The 19,569-nt window shown below is 41.2% G+C and overlaps 1 protein-coding gene across 1 annotated transcript in view; it reads right to left on the reverse strand.

Annotated features, from left to right (window-relative positions):
- Positions 1-6,540: 6,540 nt before the first annotated feature.
- Positions 6,541-19,569, reverse strand: part of LOC135498326 (thrombospondin type-1 domain-containing protein 7A-like) — a 67,527-nt gene continuing 54,498 nt past the window's right edge. The window contains exons 24-29 of the mRNA XM_064788581.1: positions 14,407-14,625; positions 12,920-12,952; positions 11,816-11,906; positions 10,594-10,709; positions 9,248-9,288; positions 6,541-7,478 (exon numbers count right to left, since the gene is read on the reverse strand). Of these exons, the coding sequence (XP_064644651.1) occupies positions 7,407-7,478; positions 9,248-9,288; positions 10,594-10,709; positions 11,816-11,906; positions 12,920-12,952; positions 14,407-14,625 (572 nt within the window). The 3' untranslated portion in view covers positions 6,541-7,406. The remainder of the gene's footprint in view (positions 7,479-9,247; positions 9,289-10,593; positions 10,710-11,815; positions 11,907-12,919; positions 12,953-14,406; positions 14,626-19,569) is intronic.

Raw genomic sequence — 19,569 nt, forward strand, 5'->3', positions numbered from 1 at the left:
AGCAAGACCGCGAGGACAGCCAGATTGTGACTGACAAGACGGTCGTGCTGCCAGGGCCGATTCGGTCTTCTTGTGAGTGTCTTATCTCCCTCACCTTGTTGGCAGACGGTGGAGCTGCCAGGCCCGATCATATTTGGTTGTCACTGTCACAGTCTTCTCAATGTGGGGCTGTAGGGGCCAATGCGGTCTGGTTGTGGCTGTCATCATCTCTCTCACCGTGTTGGCAAAATCGTACTGGCAGCCAGGCCCCACTCGGTAAGGTTGTGACTGTCTCAAAGCTTTAATCACCGTGTTGGCAAGACGGTCGCACTAGCAGGGCTGATTCAGTCTGGTTGTGCCTGTCGCAGTGCTGGAAGGGCCGATTTTGTCTGGCTGTGACTGTCTCATCTCTCTCGCCGTGTTTGCAAGATCGTAGTGGTGGACCGGCCCAACTCGGTCTGGCTGTGGTTGTCTCATCGCTTTCTTTGCCGCGTTGCCAGGATTGTGACTGTCACACCCCTCTCACTGTGTCTGCGGTGGTCCTGCCAGGGCCGATTCCTTTTGATGTAACTTTCTTGACTCTCTCACGGTGTTGGCAAGACAGTAGTCGGACAGCCTGGCCAGATACGGACTGGTTGAGACCTGTATCATATCTTTCACAGACAGGCAAGACGGTGGGCAACCTGGTCCGATATAGTCTGGTTGAGACTGTCGCTTCTCTCACGGTGTGGGCAAGACGGTGGGCAGCCAGGTCCGCCTAGGTTTGGTTTTGACTGTCACATCCCAGTCGCTGTACATGTGGTCTCGTCCGTCTCAGATCAATAGTATATAGGTGGCGCTGCCAGTTACAATTCGGTCATGGCTTTGGAAGTGGTGGAACTGTCATGCCCGATTTGGTCTTGTTGAGACAGTCTCATCTCTCTCACCGCGTTGAGAAGATGGTGAAACTGCATCGGCCAATTCGGCCTGGTTGTGTCCGTCTCAAACTGCTGGCGACAACATGGTGGGAGAGATGTGACAGCCACAACCAGATCGAATGGGGCCTGCCACAACCAAACCAAATCGACCCTGGAACATCCACCTTCTTGTCGACGCAAATTGTCCCTGGCCACTCCCCCTTCTATTGAGCTGAGACAGTTGAGACAATCATCCCTAGCTGTACCACTGAGTCACCTACACAATGAGAGTAGGGATAAGACTGTGATAACCAGACCAAATCGACCCTTGTAGTCCTACTGTCATCAATACGAGAGGCATAAGTTGCAACCAATCCTGGTTGCTCCACTGTATTTCCCATACGATGAGAGAGAGATGAGACAGCCTCAACCAGATCTTATCAGGACAGGTTGCCCACCGTCTTGTTGTCTGCATTGCCAGAGAAATGAGACAGTTACAACCAGACCGAATCGATCCTGGAAGCACCACCGGGTCGCCATCAGAATGAGATGCGACAGTCACAACCAGGCCAAATCTGACGGATGACGAGACGGCCGCATCAATACCAATGAGACAGTCACAATCGGACCTAACGGGGCCTGGTAGTGCCCACTATCTTGCCAATACGGTGAGAGGAATGAGGCAGTCACAACCACACCAGAAAAGGGACTGTCTGCTCCACTGTCTTGCCAACACTGCGACAGAGACGAGACAGCCACAACCAGACTGAATGCGTCTTCAATGTAGTGATCGAAATGAGACAGACACAACCAGACTCAGCTCTGGCTCCACTGTCTTCTCAACACTGTGAGGGAGACGAGACAACGTCAAGAAGACCGATGCGGGCCTGGCTGCCTCACTGTCTTGCCAACATGGCACAAGACGGCAACAACCAGACTGAATCAGACCTGGCAGCTTGGGGTGGTTGAGACAATCAAAACCAGACTGAATAAAGCCTGGTCCTGCACTGTCTTGAGAGAGAGATGAGAGTAACAACCAGACCAAATCGGACCAGGCAAATCCTCATGTAAATAGTAATGAGACAACAAAACTTGTCAAATGTCCAGTTTGTTTATTCAATTCCACATACAAAAATGTTTGTGATTATTCACAAAGGTTTGTATCTCAGTATACAGATCAACAACAAACTATTGTTACGCGTCATTGTCCTATGTACAACAGCTCATGCAGTGCAAATGAAAGGTGATACTGGTTCATCATACAAACAACCATACATACTATTACCTACGCGTATATACAGTTGATACAGCTACAACTTAAGATCTAGCGCAAGAAAGTGACAAGAGTGCCCTTTTTCTATTTCGTGAGATTGGGCAGAAACCACAGGACCAATCGAAAATGCATTATGAGAACCGACTAGGGTCTTTCTTAAAAGACACTGACCGCCACTGTTACTGGTCTTCACAACGACCTCTTGGATATCAAGGAGCTGCTGCTCTAGTGGTCACTTTGGGTTGGCCTGTTAGGACAAAGCAGCGACAAGGCCCGGGTCTGAAGTAGGAGTCCGTCACCTTAACCAGTATGCCACCGCACTCCACATCATTCGGGTGTATCTTGACTTCAGAAGATTTTTTAAGAGTTGTGTGAAAGACTGCTACAAAATTACACAAAGCTCCAGACACAATTCAACCCTAATACAGGTGCAAAAATAAAGATCAACTGGGCATTATCTATTCTTCATCGAATGTACAATGTCCAAAGATGTAAACTAAATATAACTTTGTAAAAGAAATCTCTAATAAACATATAACCTTCTACAACAATCAGCACCATGTCTGGCATTTCAAAAATAAAACATGATACATTGAACTTATTCAACTCCTGGAAGTACAAATATTTGGCCATTATATATGAAGGACTTTATTGAAAATACATGTAGGTAACAGTATTAGTTATCAATCCAATCCAATAGTGAACCTTTTGTGGATGAAATTGACATATGCTGGAAATCCTTTGTGTATTGGACTGTCATTTACCTGTAATCAAATTCCTCATTGGCATATAATAGAACCTGCTACAATACGGTTGTGTAATCACTTGTAACAGGCCAAACGAATGTGTCATTTTGCAAAGATGCGACAGACTATACGTCCCCTACATTACAGCATTAGGCCTACTGTTGCATTGTTCTTGTCTAAACCCTAATATTTTCCAACTATATTTCTGTATAGCCTTTGTTGCATTCTCCCTTTATGCAAGTATCAATGTGTAGGTTATACCCTCTCCCCTCAAGGGATTGACACCTTATTAGTTGGACAGTTAAGGGTCAGGCATAGAAACATCACCAATGATAAATTGCTAAAATGATCCCTCAAGCGGCTAAAAAGAGAACCAATAAAATGACAACCATGCACCATGTAGTTTCAGGCCTCTGCCACTTACATCCCTATAGCAACCGGGGTGGATCCAGAAGTCGGAGACAATTCATAGCAAATTTCCATGAATCTTCTAAGTTCTTGGGGAGGCACCCCCTGCATCCACACCGGAGTCAAGGAAAGAGAAAATGATATGATTTACAATATACTGGTAATATACCATCCAAACTTCATCACTACAACTGGATCAAACTGAGTATTTTATTATACAATATAAAGACTCTAAACTTTGCATTCTAAAAAGTGATGCTGGAGTAGATACAGGTGTCACAACCAATGTTAGCGTTATACATAAGTGCTGTAAGAGGTGCAGCAGTCGAAATAGTTCCCCTATTCCGTAACAATATAGTCTAATATATAAATTCAACCCGCTATTGTCGTCACACGATACACAACCTACCCAAGTGAAAGTGAAAGAACAGTGGTAAAGTTATCTGTGTTAGATATTAGCTACAAAGAAATTGACTTGAAATCTAATAGCTGACAATACAGGGACACCGAAGACCATCACGAGTGGTTTGAGACTAAAGTCTGTTGACATTGATATCATAAGACACAACTCTGGACTGCCGAATACTGTACTTTGACTAACCACTTCACTACGATGGGCTGGTGTTTTGATTAGGTGCGTCAGATATGCATGCTACGATAGCTGAAACACGTACAGCATTGCGTCATGTGTGTAACGGCATTGCTGTAAAATACACTGGAGAGACCCGTACGGAATGTTATCACGCCATGGAACAAGTGGTCAATTTGGTGGCATCATTTGTAAACTGCAATTGAAAGTAGCCCCCAAGTATGTTACAGTCAGGGAGAAGAGGTCCCAAATTTCATTTTCATATGGCCAACTAAAGATAAAGTCAATAAGATTACATTAGGTTTGTCATTAATGATAACTAGAAGCTGTTGATTATAAAGACACCAGCAACAAACAATATAAAACATACATTATTGCAAATGTCACTTTGAGTTAACAAATCTGAGAGCAGTGAAGTTTAATTTCTGCCATATTGTCATATGAAGGTTGGAGATAAGAATCTGTGCTTTTAGAATATGGAAGTACTGATATTATATCTCTAAGAAGCCATTGTAACATCCCAGACTGAAACGACCGCTATGGAAAAGCTATTTGTCATAACTATCATTACTGTTTCACCAATGTTCCCTGTCACCAGCCATTTAGGAGATAATTCAGCATTGAGTAAACAGCTTTGATCATTACAGCCAGATCCCGTTAGCGAAGGTTAAAAAGCGAACCTCAGGCTGCAAAGGCAAATGCCTTGAGGCCGTGAGGTTGGAGTTTCTCTTTGAATTGCCCGATGATGTTGTTATTAGGGTAATCAGGCGTGATCAGAGATTAGCGCTATCTAGCCTAATCTCCTATGGCATGTCTGGCTGACCTACCACAGCAGGTGTTACAGAATTTGTTATCGTTACTCCTGCCTGTAAGTGGCACATCATCTGACAAAATCAGAGTGTACTCAATGTAGGCCTAATGGCAATGCTTCAGATGAAGACCTGATTGGTCCTGTCGGATGCTTGTTTCTATATTGCAATATTGTAGTTGATCATGGTGCAGGATGTAACTGCTTTTTCGGACTGTTTGTTTATAGTAGGCCTATGTGAAAAAAACATTTTTTTTTTCATAGTTTTTCATCAGACTGGTTAAAACATGTACCTTGCTTTTTAAGTTAGGCCTGTAAACAATAATGATGTAGGGGCCTTGAAGGCTTTAAACAATATATTGTTCCGCCCTGCGAAGAGCGATCGTGTGCAAAGCGGTGGGACAGAATGGGGTACAACTAGATTACCCTGGGCTCACTGTTATCCATCCGAATTTGACCACCCCACCCTTACTCTTAGGAGAGGAGCCTTGCCTCTATCTCGACCTAACTTGAAAATAGTACACATCCCTGCGACCTATATAATGTATGCTATTGCGTGGCCTACTTACTGACACAGACTCCCTGTAGCCAGGTCAGAACTATCCGTCCAATTTCAACTTAAGCTAAAAAAATTGCAATGCATCAGGTGTGGATATACTGCCTATCCTGCAATGTCCAGTTTAGCATGAAGCATGCTGTTTCATCTTTACCTGTTCTGTTAACACACAGACCATGCAGACCTTGGCCTAGGAATTTTATGGTCAGTCTGGGGTGAAATCCCAAGGTGTATTGTAACAGTGACAAACAGGAATATTGCTTATCAAATCTGCCAAGGGTTTGTAGAGTGACTTTGAACGAAAATTTCATGGACATCAGATAGAAACCAATGCAGAAGCATACACTGCTTCTCTGCATCACAATCATTGAAGCAACTGTTCCTTGACCAATCCATGACTCATCATTATATAACATTATATAACAATTCATGGCACGAATTCAGCAACACATTAGTTGCGGTTCCACTACAGGAAAGTGCGGACTACATCCGAATTAGTTGTGATTCCATTACAGCTAGTCCGGACTAAACAAGTCCGGCTCTCACTAAGAGCGGTCTTATTAAGTGCGGATAGGACAAGCGGATTTAAGCCGAACTTAGAATAGACCCGGATCTAAAGCAGAAATTACCTGTAATGGAACCGCATTAGTCCGGATTAAGATCAAGTTACTAAGTACGGCTACAGGTGGCGTGTCAATGTGAACGTATTGCGCATGAGCGGAAGTGTTGGTTCTGTCAAAACAACACGCGGTATTTCTGTCAACAGGTCAACTCTGATTCGTTCTCATTTCTCATTTCATTATTCAATTCTTAATTTAAGTAAATTCTAGTGCTTTATCCTAACTATGGCTCGCTGTCCATGTTTCCATACCTCCAGTTTTGAAGAGTTTAGCCTAACGCACATAGAGTGGCGCCGCCTGTAGCCGTACCTGTTAACTTACCAATCCTGTAGTCGAACTGCACCACATTCGTTAGTCCGGACTAAGCTAAGTTCGGACCTGATGCGGATGCGATAGAAACGGATCTAAACCCTGTAGTGGAACCAAGACTATTGAGTGCATTCGATCTAATCCACATACCCATATTGCACCAAGTGTAATGAACCCAGTAAGACAGGTAAACCTAACACAGCAGGTGGTGTCTGTAGTGCAATAGCAGATGTCTAGGAGGAAGGCCTTGGAGTGCAATCAATCAGCTTATCTGACCTATTATAAACATCCAGCTGAGAGGCATTCCACCAATTTTGCTCATCTTTCGCTAACGGGGTCTGGCGGTCATGGATACTGAAGTTATGTCTCTGGATTTATTCTATGATATCCAATGTGGGCTACTGTAAATTGCTTCTTACAATTCTAAATATTGGTTCGGCATTAAAGTGAGACAATCATGCACACGACAATGAAAGTAAAAAATATATGAAGCTTTACACAACTCAAGCGGCATCAACTGTCTTTCCATTGCACTGCTGGGTGGACATTGTCTATGACCTAATCCCTCACAAGGTCCAGTCCTTTCCATTTCACTGCTGGGTGGACATTGTCTATGACCTAATCCCTCACGAGGTCCAGTCCTTTCAATATAACACCTGAACGCTGGTGGTTTTTAAGCTGTTAAAACATATTTAAGGTCAAACATGACCACCTGCTTGCGCTGTCACTTTTTTTGACACTCCAAGCATAGGATCACAATATCACTGGTCAGTCACACTGACAGTTGATATTACAAATGGCGTGATACCAAGAGTGACTTGTCAGTTATCGCATTATTAATAGTCTTACAAAACATATCTAGGGTCACCAGTATCCTCCATAGGTGCATCCCTACACAGCTAGTTGGCCATTTGTATTCCATTTCTTTCAGTGACCTCGATGTTTCCACGGTCAACCATGAACCTGCTATTTTCTTCAAGGTCAAGTTCAAGTTGAAGAAATCAACAGATCCAGAATCACTACTTTCTTTATTGCTGCTAGCGCTGGCACATCAGAGATGCGACAGGCGCCGAGTTAGCACATTTCTATCATACGAGTCTAGAGTCACCAGTTTTGTCTGAAGTTGCATCACAAGTGAGGCAGTTTTGGAGTAAGGCGCTCCCTTGATGGTGACGCACCATTTTCATTCAAAGCATACAAGTTGACACCAGAGATATCACGACTAGCTCTGGGAGAAGGGCTGATGACTACGGTCACGGCGGTACTTGGGTTCCTCTCTTTTTTCGATCCGCGACTGGAAGAAAAGAAAATGTTGGAAATTGATTACTCAGAGGTGTGATTAGACATGGCTCGGACCTGTATCAGTGGTTCAAAGATTGATGGTGGCATTCTTACGATGTCAAGCAGGGAACAAACAAAAGATTGAATGATTCGTCAAAACCCGTTGATTATAATATGATAACGAGCGGTTTCACCCTGTGGTCTATAGCCCTCACGATCCTTGTATTCTCTCACAGCACTGGCTTGATTCATGCATTAGAATTATTTCAAATGATATATTCATGAACATCCTAACGACACCTGTTCTTGTGGAAGTTCGATTTTATTTGATGACAGATTTTGTAGAAAACTAAGGAAATGTCTCATTTTGACCTTTTATTGAATATTAATGAAAAACAGTTACAGAATGGTGAATTTGGCTAAAAGCTCTACCCATTAGAAAGAAGGCACTAAAGATTAGATTATACTGACAATAACCACATCATGGCACTCAGACACCAACTTCATGGCCAAGGATTTAAACACAAATATCACATGAAGAACTTTTAAAGAATCAAGGAATGAATAATGCCAAATGTTTTAATCAAAATAAGCCAGAACAGAAATTAAAGTTGACATGGTGTTATCATGATAGGCGTCACCAAGGTTTACTAGTTAATTTGTTCAAAATTTCAAATTTGAAAGTAGTACTTTTCCAATTGTGTAAATAACCTTTTCCAATGGCTATGACTTCAACAGTGATGTACACATATCCGTTTTCATCATCATCATCATCATCATTACCGGCGTCGTAACCCTACTGGATTTTTGCCGGAGGTATGGAGTCCACTATAGGCTACTGTCCACCAATGTGGGATCTTTTACTTGCCCTGGCATAGACACTCAGGTACAAGGGACCACGGCTTTAGTCTCATCCGACAGACCCTCGACTATTTCATACGTTAATGTACGTGTTGTGAAGAGCCAGGAATTTTAGTTCCTTGAAGTTCCTTTAGTTTTCTTGAACAATTTTATTCTGCATGCACATTTGGCAATGCATTCAATGGTGACGCCCATGCAAAGTTCTACCTAAGTGATTGGTCATTCATGCAAGAAAGGACTTCACCTCTGACATTTCATTTTCTTTTGTCTGAAAAGAATCAGCAAAGTTTTTTGTAATAAAACAACAAAATTCATTCCTTGATGAAAACATCGAGTTATAAAAGCTAGGTTTTGCTATTTGAAAATTTGAAAATGGGGTATTGAGCAGAATAATTCATTTAAAGCAAAGAACTGTTATAAATTAAAGCTTGAATAAAACTGAATTTTACAATTTCCTCCGATGTGGATTAAAATTACGTGCTATAAAACTCAGATGACAAAAAAGTAAGTCTTATTTATAAGTGACAAAATTACGGCATTTGAGTAGAAGTGTGACATCTCAAGAGTTTTGGCGACGTCAACGATGACATCTTCTGTGATTCAACACAGTATGCTAGGACAAATGATGTCACACACAAATTGTAAAGTCAGTTAAATTCTAGTCTATATAGATTATAAGTTTATAATGAGTAAAACAACTTGCACAGGAACATAAGATAAGAATATAAACACGGAAATTACGACACTGCACACTGTACCAAATCTGGGCAGTCATATCGCTCCACTAACTTGATCATCATTCCAAAAGGGCAATCTCCCTCGTGGCCCAAATGCAAGATACTAACATGAGTCACAACCTTCGGCAACATAACAACATCACAATCACCAGCTAGGCGGCGCCAGTGGCAGACGTGAACTTACCGGGGTCATGGGGTTGAGAGGATGAACTGAGGTCAGACCGACTTAAAAGTGCAAGAAATAAGGTTGGTTAGAAACGAAAAAGTGTTGGGTTGAAAATGAGGAAGAGCAACTTTGTCAATAACATTGTTCTCACACTTCCTTTTATCACTGTATACAACTCTGTTATATCAAGATATCGGTACCCTTGAAGAACTATGGTGACGATCAGTCACAAGACGTTAATGCTCATCCCCTGTCCTCGTTGATGCCGCGTTTTGGGCTAGGTTCTCCTGCAAGTTCTGATATTGACGAAGTTACTCTGTAAGCATGCATTGTATATGTTCCCTGACCCAAGAGAAAGATACATTGCAGACTTTTTTTATCGGACATGAACTTAAAAAGTAGCTTGCTGACAGAAATCACTTGGATCAGAAAACACAAAGTGCTCAACACCTTCCATAATAAAAGAAATGAAAATCATCATAAGCAATGTGTTATTTACATGAAGTGAGTTTCTAGAGTGTTAGAAACATGTTTGATATCAAAAACATTGAATAACATGAAGAAGTATTTTATGGAGTCTGTTGAAGCAGGACCAGCGCATGACTAGGCCTACATGTCATGAATTAGACCTTCGTTGCCTCCTTGATATTTGAGGTAGTTGGGTTCAGCAATGTGGGAGGTGGAAAGTTCACTTGAAATATTTTGTAGTATTCTGTTTGCACATTAATTCTGAGGTGTCTGGATGGGGTCGGGTTGTGTTCAGACAGGACAATCATGCCACAGATGAAACCACCATGGTACGCTGACAGCACAAGCATGAAAGGAAACAGTTGGACCAATCTATGAATCTATATTCCCGAAAGAGAAGAGGAGGAATTATGGCCACCATCCATCATTTTTTGGCTTTGTCCTTTAGTTTATATGGGGGCAAGTGAGTATGTCAGCTTATGGCTCTCATCCTGAGCCCTAGATGAATCCTATCAAGAAACTTACAACAGGGAGTTTTAACCTTGCGTTAAACAGAAAATCCATGACAAATCTTATGCTACCAAATCTATCGGCATCTTGAAACCTTAATGTGAGCTGACCATGTGAGCTAGTGATTAGGCCAGCCTGCAGTATTCACTAAAAACATCATTTTTAAGATATCATCTGGCTTTGACAAACCTTATTAACAAATTGCCTGATTGATTAATGGATTATGAACTGACATCAAACGAAAGGGATTGTGGGGATAAGGGGGGGGGGTACAGTGCACACAGAAGGACAAGCAGGTGGGGAAGCGAAAGAAACTTCTAACAATCATGCAAATTCACAACAAACTGAAACAGTGTGTTTTTACAACAATAACGTAAATGCGCTACCTTTTTTGGAATGGGTATGCTGGGAGTTGTTGGCGAGGCCGGAGCTCGGGTTCGAGTCGGATTGCTGTTCCACACATGAGAGTTGTTGCTGGCGACGCTCTTTCTCAAAACGCCGACTGCATGCAAGAGCAAAAGCAACAATAAGCCATCGCAAAGTCAAAGTTCATGGTCAAGGTTAAACTTCAAGGTCAAAACCTTCCACCTTCAAGGTCGAGATGGACATACCCAACTTTCATAGATAAGAAGGATCCATGCAAGACCATGCAAAGGGGTCAGACAATGTGAGAACAGACGTATGAGTAGAAGACGATGTGAATCAATGGGCCCCATTAATTGAAAGAAAATGTGTATCCTTGGACTAAAATGAGACTAAAGCCCAAAAACAAAAGATTTTAACTGCTGTTTGAATCAAGCGATAGGTTTTCAGCTCAGGGAGGGGCACAGCTCATTAACCGTGATATTTTTGTAATTTTTCTACGTTTTTCTGAAAACAGTGGTTGACAACAGGCAACAATGGATAGGTCACATGACTCCCACGAAACAACAAAAGGAAATGCATTTAATTCACCTCAATTTTCAGCTCAGTGCACTGCTATGGGGAAATACAATAGGCAGGTCACCCCAAGACAAGCTCAGAGTTCTTCACATCACTCATTAGATTGAGATGGCTGCTCTGCAGACCATTGCTGACAATGATGCAAAACTCACGCTGATTGGCTAACAGCGTCATGGTGTTGAAAAACCCAGCTTTCAAGGGCTTTCTGAAGGATTATGGATGTTGCTGCCTCATAAAAACCAAAGAGCAACTGCAGTGTGGTTGTTGTAGAAGTTGAGCAGAGGGATTTGTTGTTATTTTCTCCATGAGGGTGGCTCATGCCTGACTTCCCGTGTGTAGCCAGTGTTACCATGACCAGGTTAACTGAGAGGGGGGGGGAGATATTGGGGCATTGCGTGAGGGATACAATTAAGGACTGTGCACATGAGTCGAACAACTGGAAAAGGGTTGGCATGCATAATTTGGATATTTGGGCCTCTTTTAAGTTTGTGAAGATATCACGAGCTTTACTTAATATGTTGGTGTTAATGAGTTGCTTTATATTGAATAAATGACTTAAATGTTCTGTTTTTTTGTCCTACAACTGGTAAAGGCATAGCCTCTTAAGTTTTTCGACCAACCATCTCGAATTTGAATCTTTATGAAACGAGAGAAATGGCAACTTACCACATGGTGTACAAAGCTATTGCCACGAATATGATAAAAGCAGATCCAGCTCCAATAACGGCGTACATCCAAAAATTCGTAACGTCATCTTCTGAAAGATAAAGAAATACAGACATGCATTTTCAAATTGACATGTTGGAACGAAAATTTACCAAATGCAAAAGAGATTGAAGTAGTTTTCTGTGTTGCACCTGGTCCCTTTCAAAGAGGAAGGGAAATCGCAAGTTAATAATTAGAGGGAGGAAAGTCCTGGCCTTGTCCTGAGTCTAGATGAGCAATTTCGATCGAATCTTGAAACAACCTGTTGCATCAAGCTGCCTGCGAAAATGAGAGTCTCTATCCTGAATCTGACAATGATTTTCGACCATGCTGGTGTATGTCATTTGTTGGTTCGCCAAGAATGCCAACATACAAATCAACAGGAATTTATATTCATCGCTGCTAATGAAAAGAAATTAAGGAAAACCACAACAAGAAAATGCTCTGACAAATATCTAAGAAAGATTTTAGCTTTGATACCAATGGATCTGATAATGACAATTAAAGTTAGAAGAAAAATATTTATGATTAGTGTGTTTCTAGATTTGACTAGGACTTCTTGTAGTAACGCACTCTGAGTGTGGGCCATGATATTGAAATCAGACAATACACTGGTGCTATGATAAAGGAACAAACATAAAGGTATCACTAAAGATTGGTTAAGTTCTACTTTTTCTTCGTAAGCTACTTGTAAAGGAATCTGTCTGATCATCCTCCGTCTCTTTCAGAGAGAATGTCTGGAGAAGTAGCTGACCGACTGAAACAAAGCAAAGACCCTATCCCCCCAAAATCAGTTTCTTTCGAGATCAGAGAACGGCGGTCATTTGACAGATTACTTTAACATCTCCTACTAAAAAAATGAGAATTGTTCAACCTACAGTGATACCTTTCAGTTTATTCCTTTATGGTGCTATACAATGCTCATCACTTCCATCCACACAACATGAAGTGTGTACACTGCATACTGAGGACTCCTCAATGTAAGCTGACATATGACTTTCAAGTAAATAACTTGTGCAAAATAACTTCAAAGCACATTATCAAATTTTCAAAAGATATAGTTACTTTTTGCGGGATATTTTGAAGATGTCGGTGGATCTGTAAACCAACAAGCAGATAAGGCTGACATAATATGGGAGAAGATGGGGAGGAAGGAAAGTGTGAAAGTGCTCTGTAGATAGTGCAGGTCAGCTTTAGATATCACAAGCCACCAAAATGTCTTTGTAACCAGTACTGCAAGGCTAAATATCCAAGATCCGTTCAAATAGACCTTAGCTGCCATTGGAGGGCAGAGCCACATTCCCGCCAGACGGGCCCAAAAAAAGTGTTTTTCACGCAGATTTGGAAAAAAGGAGGTGGTCCCCCAGAGAGCCTGTAAATCCTGAAATATGGCCCTGCTTATAATGATAGACATGGATATTTGCCTCTGAAAAAGCCCTAAGGCTGACATTTCAAGCAGATACTGTTAGTATAATGGAAGGAAAAACCAAGTCACAGGAGAACGCAGTGTGACCTTTAAACAGGGCCTGTTTGTTCCAAGGGAATAAGAACCTACCCTGGATATGACAACAAATGCCAGCTATCACAGTTCTTACCTCCAAGTCTCTTCAATACTATTTTTAACGCTACTTTACAGGACCGGGCTTAACCTTTACAACACCAGTATCGGAAAAGACTCAGATTTCTCGCAAGGGATGTGAGCTGACAACATTTAGAGTTGGATGCCATTGTTATTCTGCCCCCAAGGCATTCATTTTGGAACACAACTTTACATTTTTTAAATGTTTTTTGCAGTTGTTTATAACCATAGAAACAAAGTATTTTGGGTAAATGCTCTCACAAATCTATGATACACAAGACACTCTTGTCTTGAAGGCTTTCATTATTTTCATCAATATCCATCGAGACATTTATTGAGAATACATGTTTTTAAACTAGGTCAATTCAAATCCCTCTGCAACATAATTCTAAATTGCATGCAATTCCAAAATTACCACTTGAAAATTCAACCTAGTGTTGATTTGGTGAAAACTTTTCTAAAATGATCAAAAATATAACTGCATGCAATTCAGAGTTTGGTGAGTTCTAATCCGGAACGTTCCAATTTGTAACCATGTGACCTTTGGTTTCGATCTCAATTTCAATTAATTTGAAAACGTTAGCCGCCATTGAATTCAAACGAACCTATCGACTGCACCAAAAGAAGTTCAAAACAGTTCTTGATTCGCTTGCGGAGCCGTCAGTTTGACAAATCTACTGCAGAGGCCACAGTTTCAACAACAACTTAAATGTATGTTTTCAACTTCAATTTTCAAAAATCTTTCCACTTTTTGTACAGCCGAGGCTGATTCATTGGCCTGGATTTCCTTCTAAAAAGCTTTTCATTTTTAGTTTTGATTAAGCACATTAAAAACATCAAACTTCCACAAACATTTCAGAAAATTCACGAGACAATTTCTTCCTCAAAGTGCCCTCCCGATGGTATACTGCCATTTTTCCAATCCACATTTTACATTCTCCAACCAAAGTGATTCTAAATTGCATGCACTTACGTGGATAGTAGATTGCAAGCATCTCCGTACCGTCTTGTGTCTTCTGACTCGCATTGACTGTCATGTTACAATCACGCAGCGCCCCCTGTGAGTCAAGGATTGCATCAAAACCTTCCAAACATCGGCATTCATTGATATCGTGGCAGTAGGTGTTCGGGACGAGACATTCTGGGTTACATGATTTGATTGTGAGCGGCTTCAAGGATTCAGGACATCCCCCTGTAAAGAGTTAATTAGGAAGAGAATCAGAGAAGTTAATTAGTAATTAGTAAAGTTAATTATCAAGGCTGTTCACTTAATATAGGAAACAGGTATTCCTTGATAATGATATGTCATATTCTTGGGTAAATTTGTAGAGATAATCACCGATGCTGCAGAGCAAACTGAATGACACTATCAGGATTAAGAGCAGCAGAAAGCCATCACCGTTGAAATGAAAGCAGGAAAAAACTCCTTCCTCTGTAATGTGACAAGAAAATCAATTTCATGGGCAGAGTGTTATAGATGCATGCACTTAGTGACGATTGTAAAAATGAAGCTATCATCACTGATGGAAGTCAACACAACATCATACAGCCGCTCCCATTGAAGGAAAAGTCAACCCGCCTTCCTCCGTGATGTGACATCAATGCCAGAGATTACCCATGTGTGAACTTAGTGACGAAGATGATTCATTCGATTTGTTTTCGTATAGGAGCTACACATACATTTTTGTCACGAAATGTCATCACAATGTGGAGGCGTAGTTACTCCCGAGGGAGGCTGTTTGCATGATAAGATCCGATCGCATGTGCGGAAGATTCGTATTTTCCTTATCCATCTTGTAATATGACTCAAAATATCAAAGAGTAAAAGTGATGAGAGACAGAGCCGTTAAGACAATATCAAGATTATTCCAATAGTAGATCTAAGAATAGTAAACTACTTCCTTGTAATGGAACACAAAATCAGGATACTATAGTTACAATAAAAGGATTCTATGAAAGAGGCTCAGGGTCTGATTTGTTTCTTGGCCTTCTTCATTTCATTTCATGACTATGGATGCCATGCGTCCTCAAGACAGGCACGGATCCAAAGCAGGCTCACCTTGGTGCCCCCACATCCTTTGAATGGAACATTCAGCTGCTTTTTCTTACACCTATCTGTATAAAGAATTGTTTTCTGACAGAAACCCCAGTAACGATTAAATGATTGGACTCACAAGCAGCCTGCATAAACATAATTCTGCAAAAAGCAAATTGCGTACAGCCTATCTCAGTGCTGGCGATTAGGTATCCTGCAAATTGTATCAACACGCAGCGGGAAGTTAAATTGATTGAATTAATCGGTCTATTCTGCAGGGAAACAGAAAAACACAGTATTGATGTTGTTCGTGATGACAGTTGTTGGAATGTCATCAACAAGCCGTGAGTGCAAGTAGCTATTCAGATCAGTTTCTAACAATGATTACAATCTGCAACAGATGTGGGATGATAAGAGGGATTGCAATATTAATTTAACTCTCTTCAAGTACATGATTGGAACTGAAGTTAAAGTTGGGGTTGGTCTGATATTGCTGAAGGAATAGGCCATCACCCCACGTCACACTTTAACCTCGGTCTATCCTCATACCTTTCAGCAGACCACAGATTAGCTGCTGAATCAGTGCAACAACGTGATGGCTGTTTGATACCCATTTATATATCTGGGTGGAGTAAAGCAAGTTAGACCAAAAGACAAAAAGAACCATAAGACAAATGGTACCATTAGAAAGTGTTGAATGAGAGCTTTCCTATGAGCAGTCACCTCAATCAAGAATACTTTCACATTCAATCTAACACTCATCTGTTGAGATCAGAGCTATCTTTGACAAACATGTTTCTGCTAACGTCCTTCTCATTGTGCACGGCTCCAATTAGCCTGTGTCGTTCCTCAAAATTACCTGTTTCCACTTGTTAATCGACTTGATCTATGCCAATCTTGCGGATACGGCTACCAAGTGATCTCACTGATTGGCAATTGTTGTGGTGTCACCTTAGGGGGTTTGTTCGTAGAAATGTGTATTTTCATGCAAGCTATCGATTAGAAGTAGTAAGGAGTTTGGAATTGGAAAGGTTTCAATGAGGCATTCTTATCTGAGAGGCGTGGCACTGGAATGGGCTGAAACTCACTGTAGAGATTTGGAATATCCACCAGTTATCTTAGCGGGACTTGAGTTGACCAAGTTGCTCATCCACTAGCTTGGCTGTTGTGCTGCTCCCAAGAGACCAGCAGATATATACGACACGTCAATAAATGAATCTGAGATATGCGATGTATGTGTTGAAGACACAGCCAATGTGTTTTGTTATCATCCAGCTCCTGTCAATATTGCAATATCCCCTCCTTTTCCTCAATGTTCACCCAACTTTCAATTCATCACCGGCACTTCCGTCCTTTTCAGCAATCTCACCGGACGTGTTGACGTCAACAGCAGGTGTTCGTCATGATTAAGTGCCGATGAATTCAGCAACTGATGATGTCGGGAAGTGATCTGATTGACCGGAAGAGCATCAGCAAAACTGCTGGACAGAGTCCTGAGATCAACAAAGATGTTATAACATCATATAACGTAATTCTTGTGCTCGGATAGTTGAAGGGGAAATTTATGTTTATAAGGTGCCACCAGGGGTTGAACTTTCGACAGTAAACAAAAATTAGAAAATGGTCGAGGTGTCAGTGAAGACTATGTTTGAAAAGTCTTTGTACAGGCTGAAGCTCCTTTATGATAACATTATTGCCAGTGCAAAATAGAAGTCCCATCTCACTATAAACTGACCTAATCTACAAAAGAGTCCCTCATAGGCTAGCGCATGGTAGAGCCCATAATGGAGCCAACTTACGGATGGCAGTGCAAAAACACTATCAAGTCCATTTTTCCATTACGAGAGAATGGGCAAAAACCACAAAGAGGCAATGGAATATGTATGAAGACAGACAGATAACTGAAATCACTGGTTTGATGGTTTCCATGACGATCCGCAAGAAAATAGTCTAGAGTGATTCAAAGGTGGATTGTCTTTCAATCGCGGTAATCAACAAAGATAGACTATTGAAACCAGACTCATCATACATTGGTATTACCGCAAAATTGAATTTTTGGTATGCTAAAGGGACAATATAGGCAGCAGCTAGGCAGGCCAAATAAAGTTACACAAAGTTGCCAATAGGGGTTTCCCACATCTCACAGTACGTCGAAATGATTCACGCTTGTACGAGAATATATTCAGTGCTGAATCTGACATGACCCAGGGCCTTACTGTGTATATTAGTCACCTGAAGATGGCCAAATTAGCCCAGACTGTTCCTGCCTATATCCGCCTTGAAAGGTTTACTTTGTTCATTCAAGAATCTGAAAGCTGAACTTGAATATTTCCAAATGTGTAAATACGTACAGAATATACATGTCAACGAGGTTGTTGTGTAGACTGCCCATTATAAATGCCAACATCACTGTCACGTAGACAACTCCTACAATTCCTCAAGAACTCATGCGCACTAGATCAGCCCGATTTATCACAATCACTGCTATAACCATTAATCATCAGTTTAATTTTGTTCCTAATGACACCATGCCGTCGTAAGAAATCACAGGAACGAAAAAGCCAATCATTCCGCAAGACGAATTGCTCTTTGTGATCGTTATTCATTATTTTGAACGGCAGAAGCAGTAGACGCGCAACAGGTGGGATATGGAAGAGAAATTGACTACGAGGCAATACCAGTATGTAAAATAAACTATTTGCCAAACTCCATGGAATACTGCAATCATGGAAGTTTTAGCCCCTCTAAGTCGCTCTGAGTCGCTCAAAAATTGGCAGTTACAGAAGATTAAGATACTGCTTGGAAAAAATAGCCCAATGACATTAGGGATCAGGATATCAATCTCAAAATCAAGCGTCTGAACGAATTTCGATTCACTCCAATGCTCATCCAACTCCTCCCCTCTCCATCATCTTTGCTCAGCTTATCAAGGTGACTTCTTAATCAAGATCCTTAAGGTTTCCAAAAATAACCATCTACGGATATGAAATTGATCATTCAATCATGTAAAGCTCGTTTATTAGGTTTATTCTTGGAGAAGGTACGGCCGTTTCTCAAACGCTAATGATTTGCTATGCCATAAATCAGACATATACCATTAGATAGGGGCATTTCATGAGTTCTTTCAAAGGCGGCAGAATACATATCCCATGATTTTAACACTTTGAATTGGTTCATGTGTGGCAAACAAAACTCTACTAAATTTCACTTTTATGGGCATATTGGGGCTGATAATTTTTTGTCCTAAGACAAGATTGCAGAATGTAGCATTGTACTATAGGAGCATTTCACCTCAAGGTTTTTAAACTTCAGAATGACCTGATATAAGACGCTGTGACTGGTTAGTCAGGATGTATAAGAGAGCGGGTTGTACACCTCATGACTACCATGAGTACCTCATGATCAATACTGCATCAGCTTTCCAATATGATCCTGTTATTCTCCAATAAATGTCCCATGAATGCGAACAATGGTAGTTTATTGCCAGATATAGGGAATAAATGTTTGAAAATTCAATATATCAAACTGATGAGAGGACTCCCTGTAGGTTTTTGGTACTATGTTTAGCATCGGTGGAGGGCTGCCGGGGATGGTCATTCTTGGGAGGATGCTGAAGATTGCCCGATAATCACTGCAGGATGAGCATTAGATTTTACCAGGGTTTAGCCAAAATTGCTCAAAAGGATTTGGTACAGAGCCATTTTTAACCACTTTCCTCCCCTCCTTATTACGGGAAGTGTGGGAATGGCAGTACAGTCCAGTACGACTGGCATTGACTCATGCAATACTTATCCAACCAAGCGGCAAAAGCGAAATAACTCATCGCTTACACCTCCATTTTTGTTTGCCCGGCAAGTTATTTCTGTAGAAATCAATAACCTTTTCCACAAATGGAATAGTCGCATTAGACAACCTTTCAAACAGTTTCTATGTTGGCTTATGAATAGCCGAAACTCAATGAAAAATGGTTTAACAGCCGGTTTCTGCTCAAAAGCTGTGATTTAAATGACAGATTCCTGATTGAGAGCGGAATTTTAAGTAATATATTGACACCACGTTTCTGTTGGGCAACTCTAACATTACTTGATTGCAATGTAGCAT

Source organism: Lineus longissimus, chromosome 13 (assembly GCF_910592395.1).
Source record: "Lineus longissimus chromosome 13, tnLinLong1.2, whole genome shotgun sequence".
Lineage (NCBI taxonomy): Eukaryota > Metazoa > Nemertea > Pilidiophora > Heteronemertea > Lineidae > Lineus > Lineus longissimus.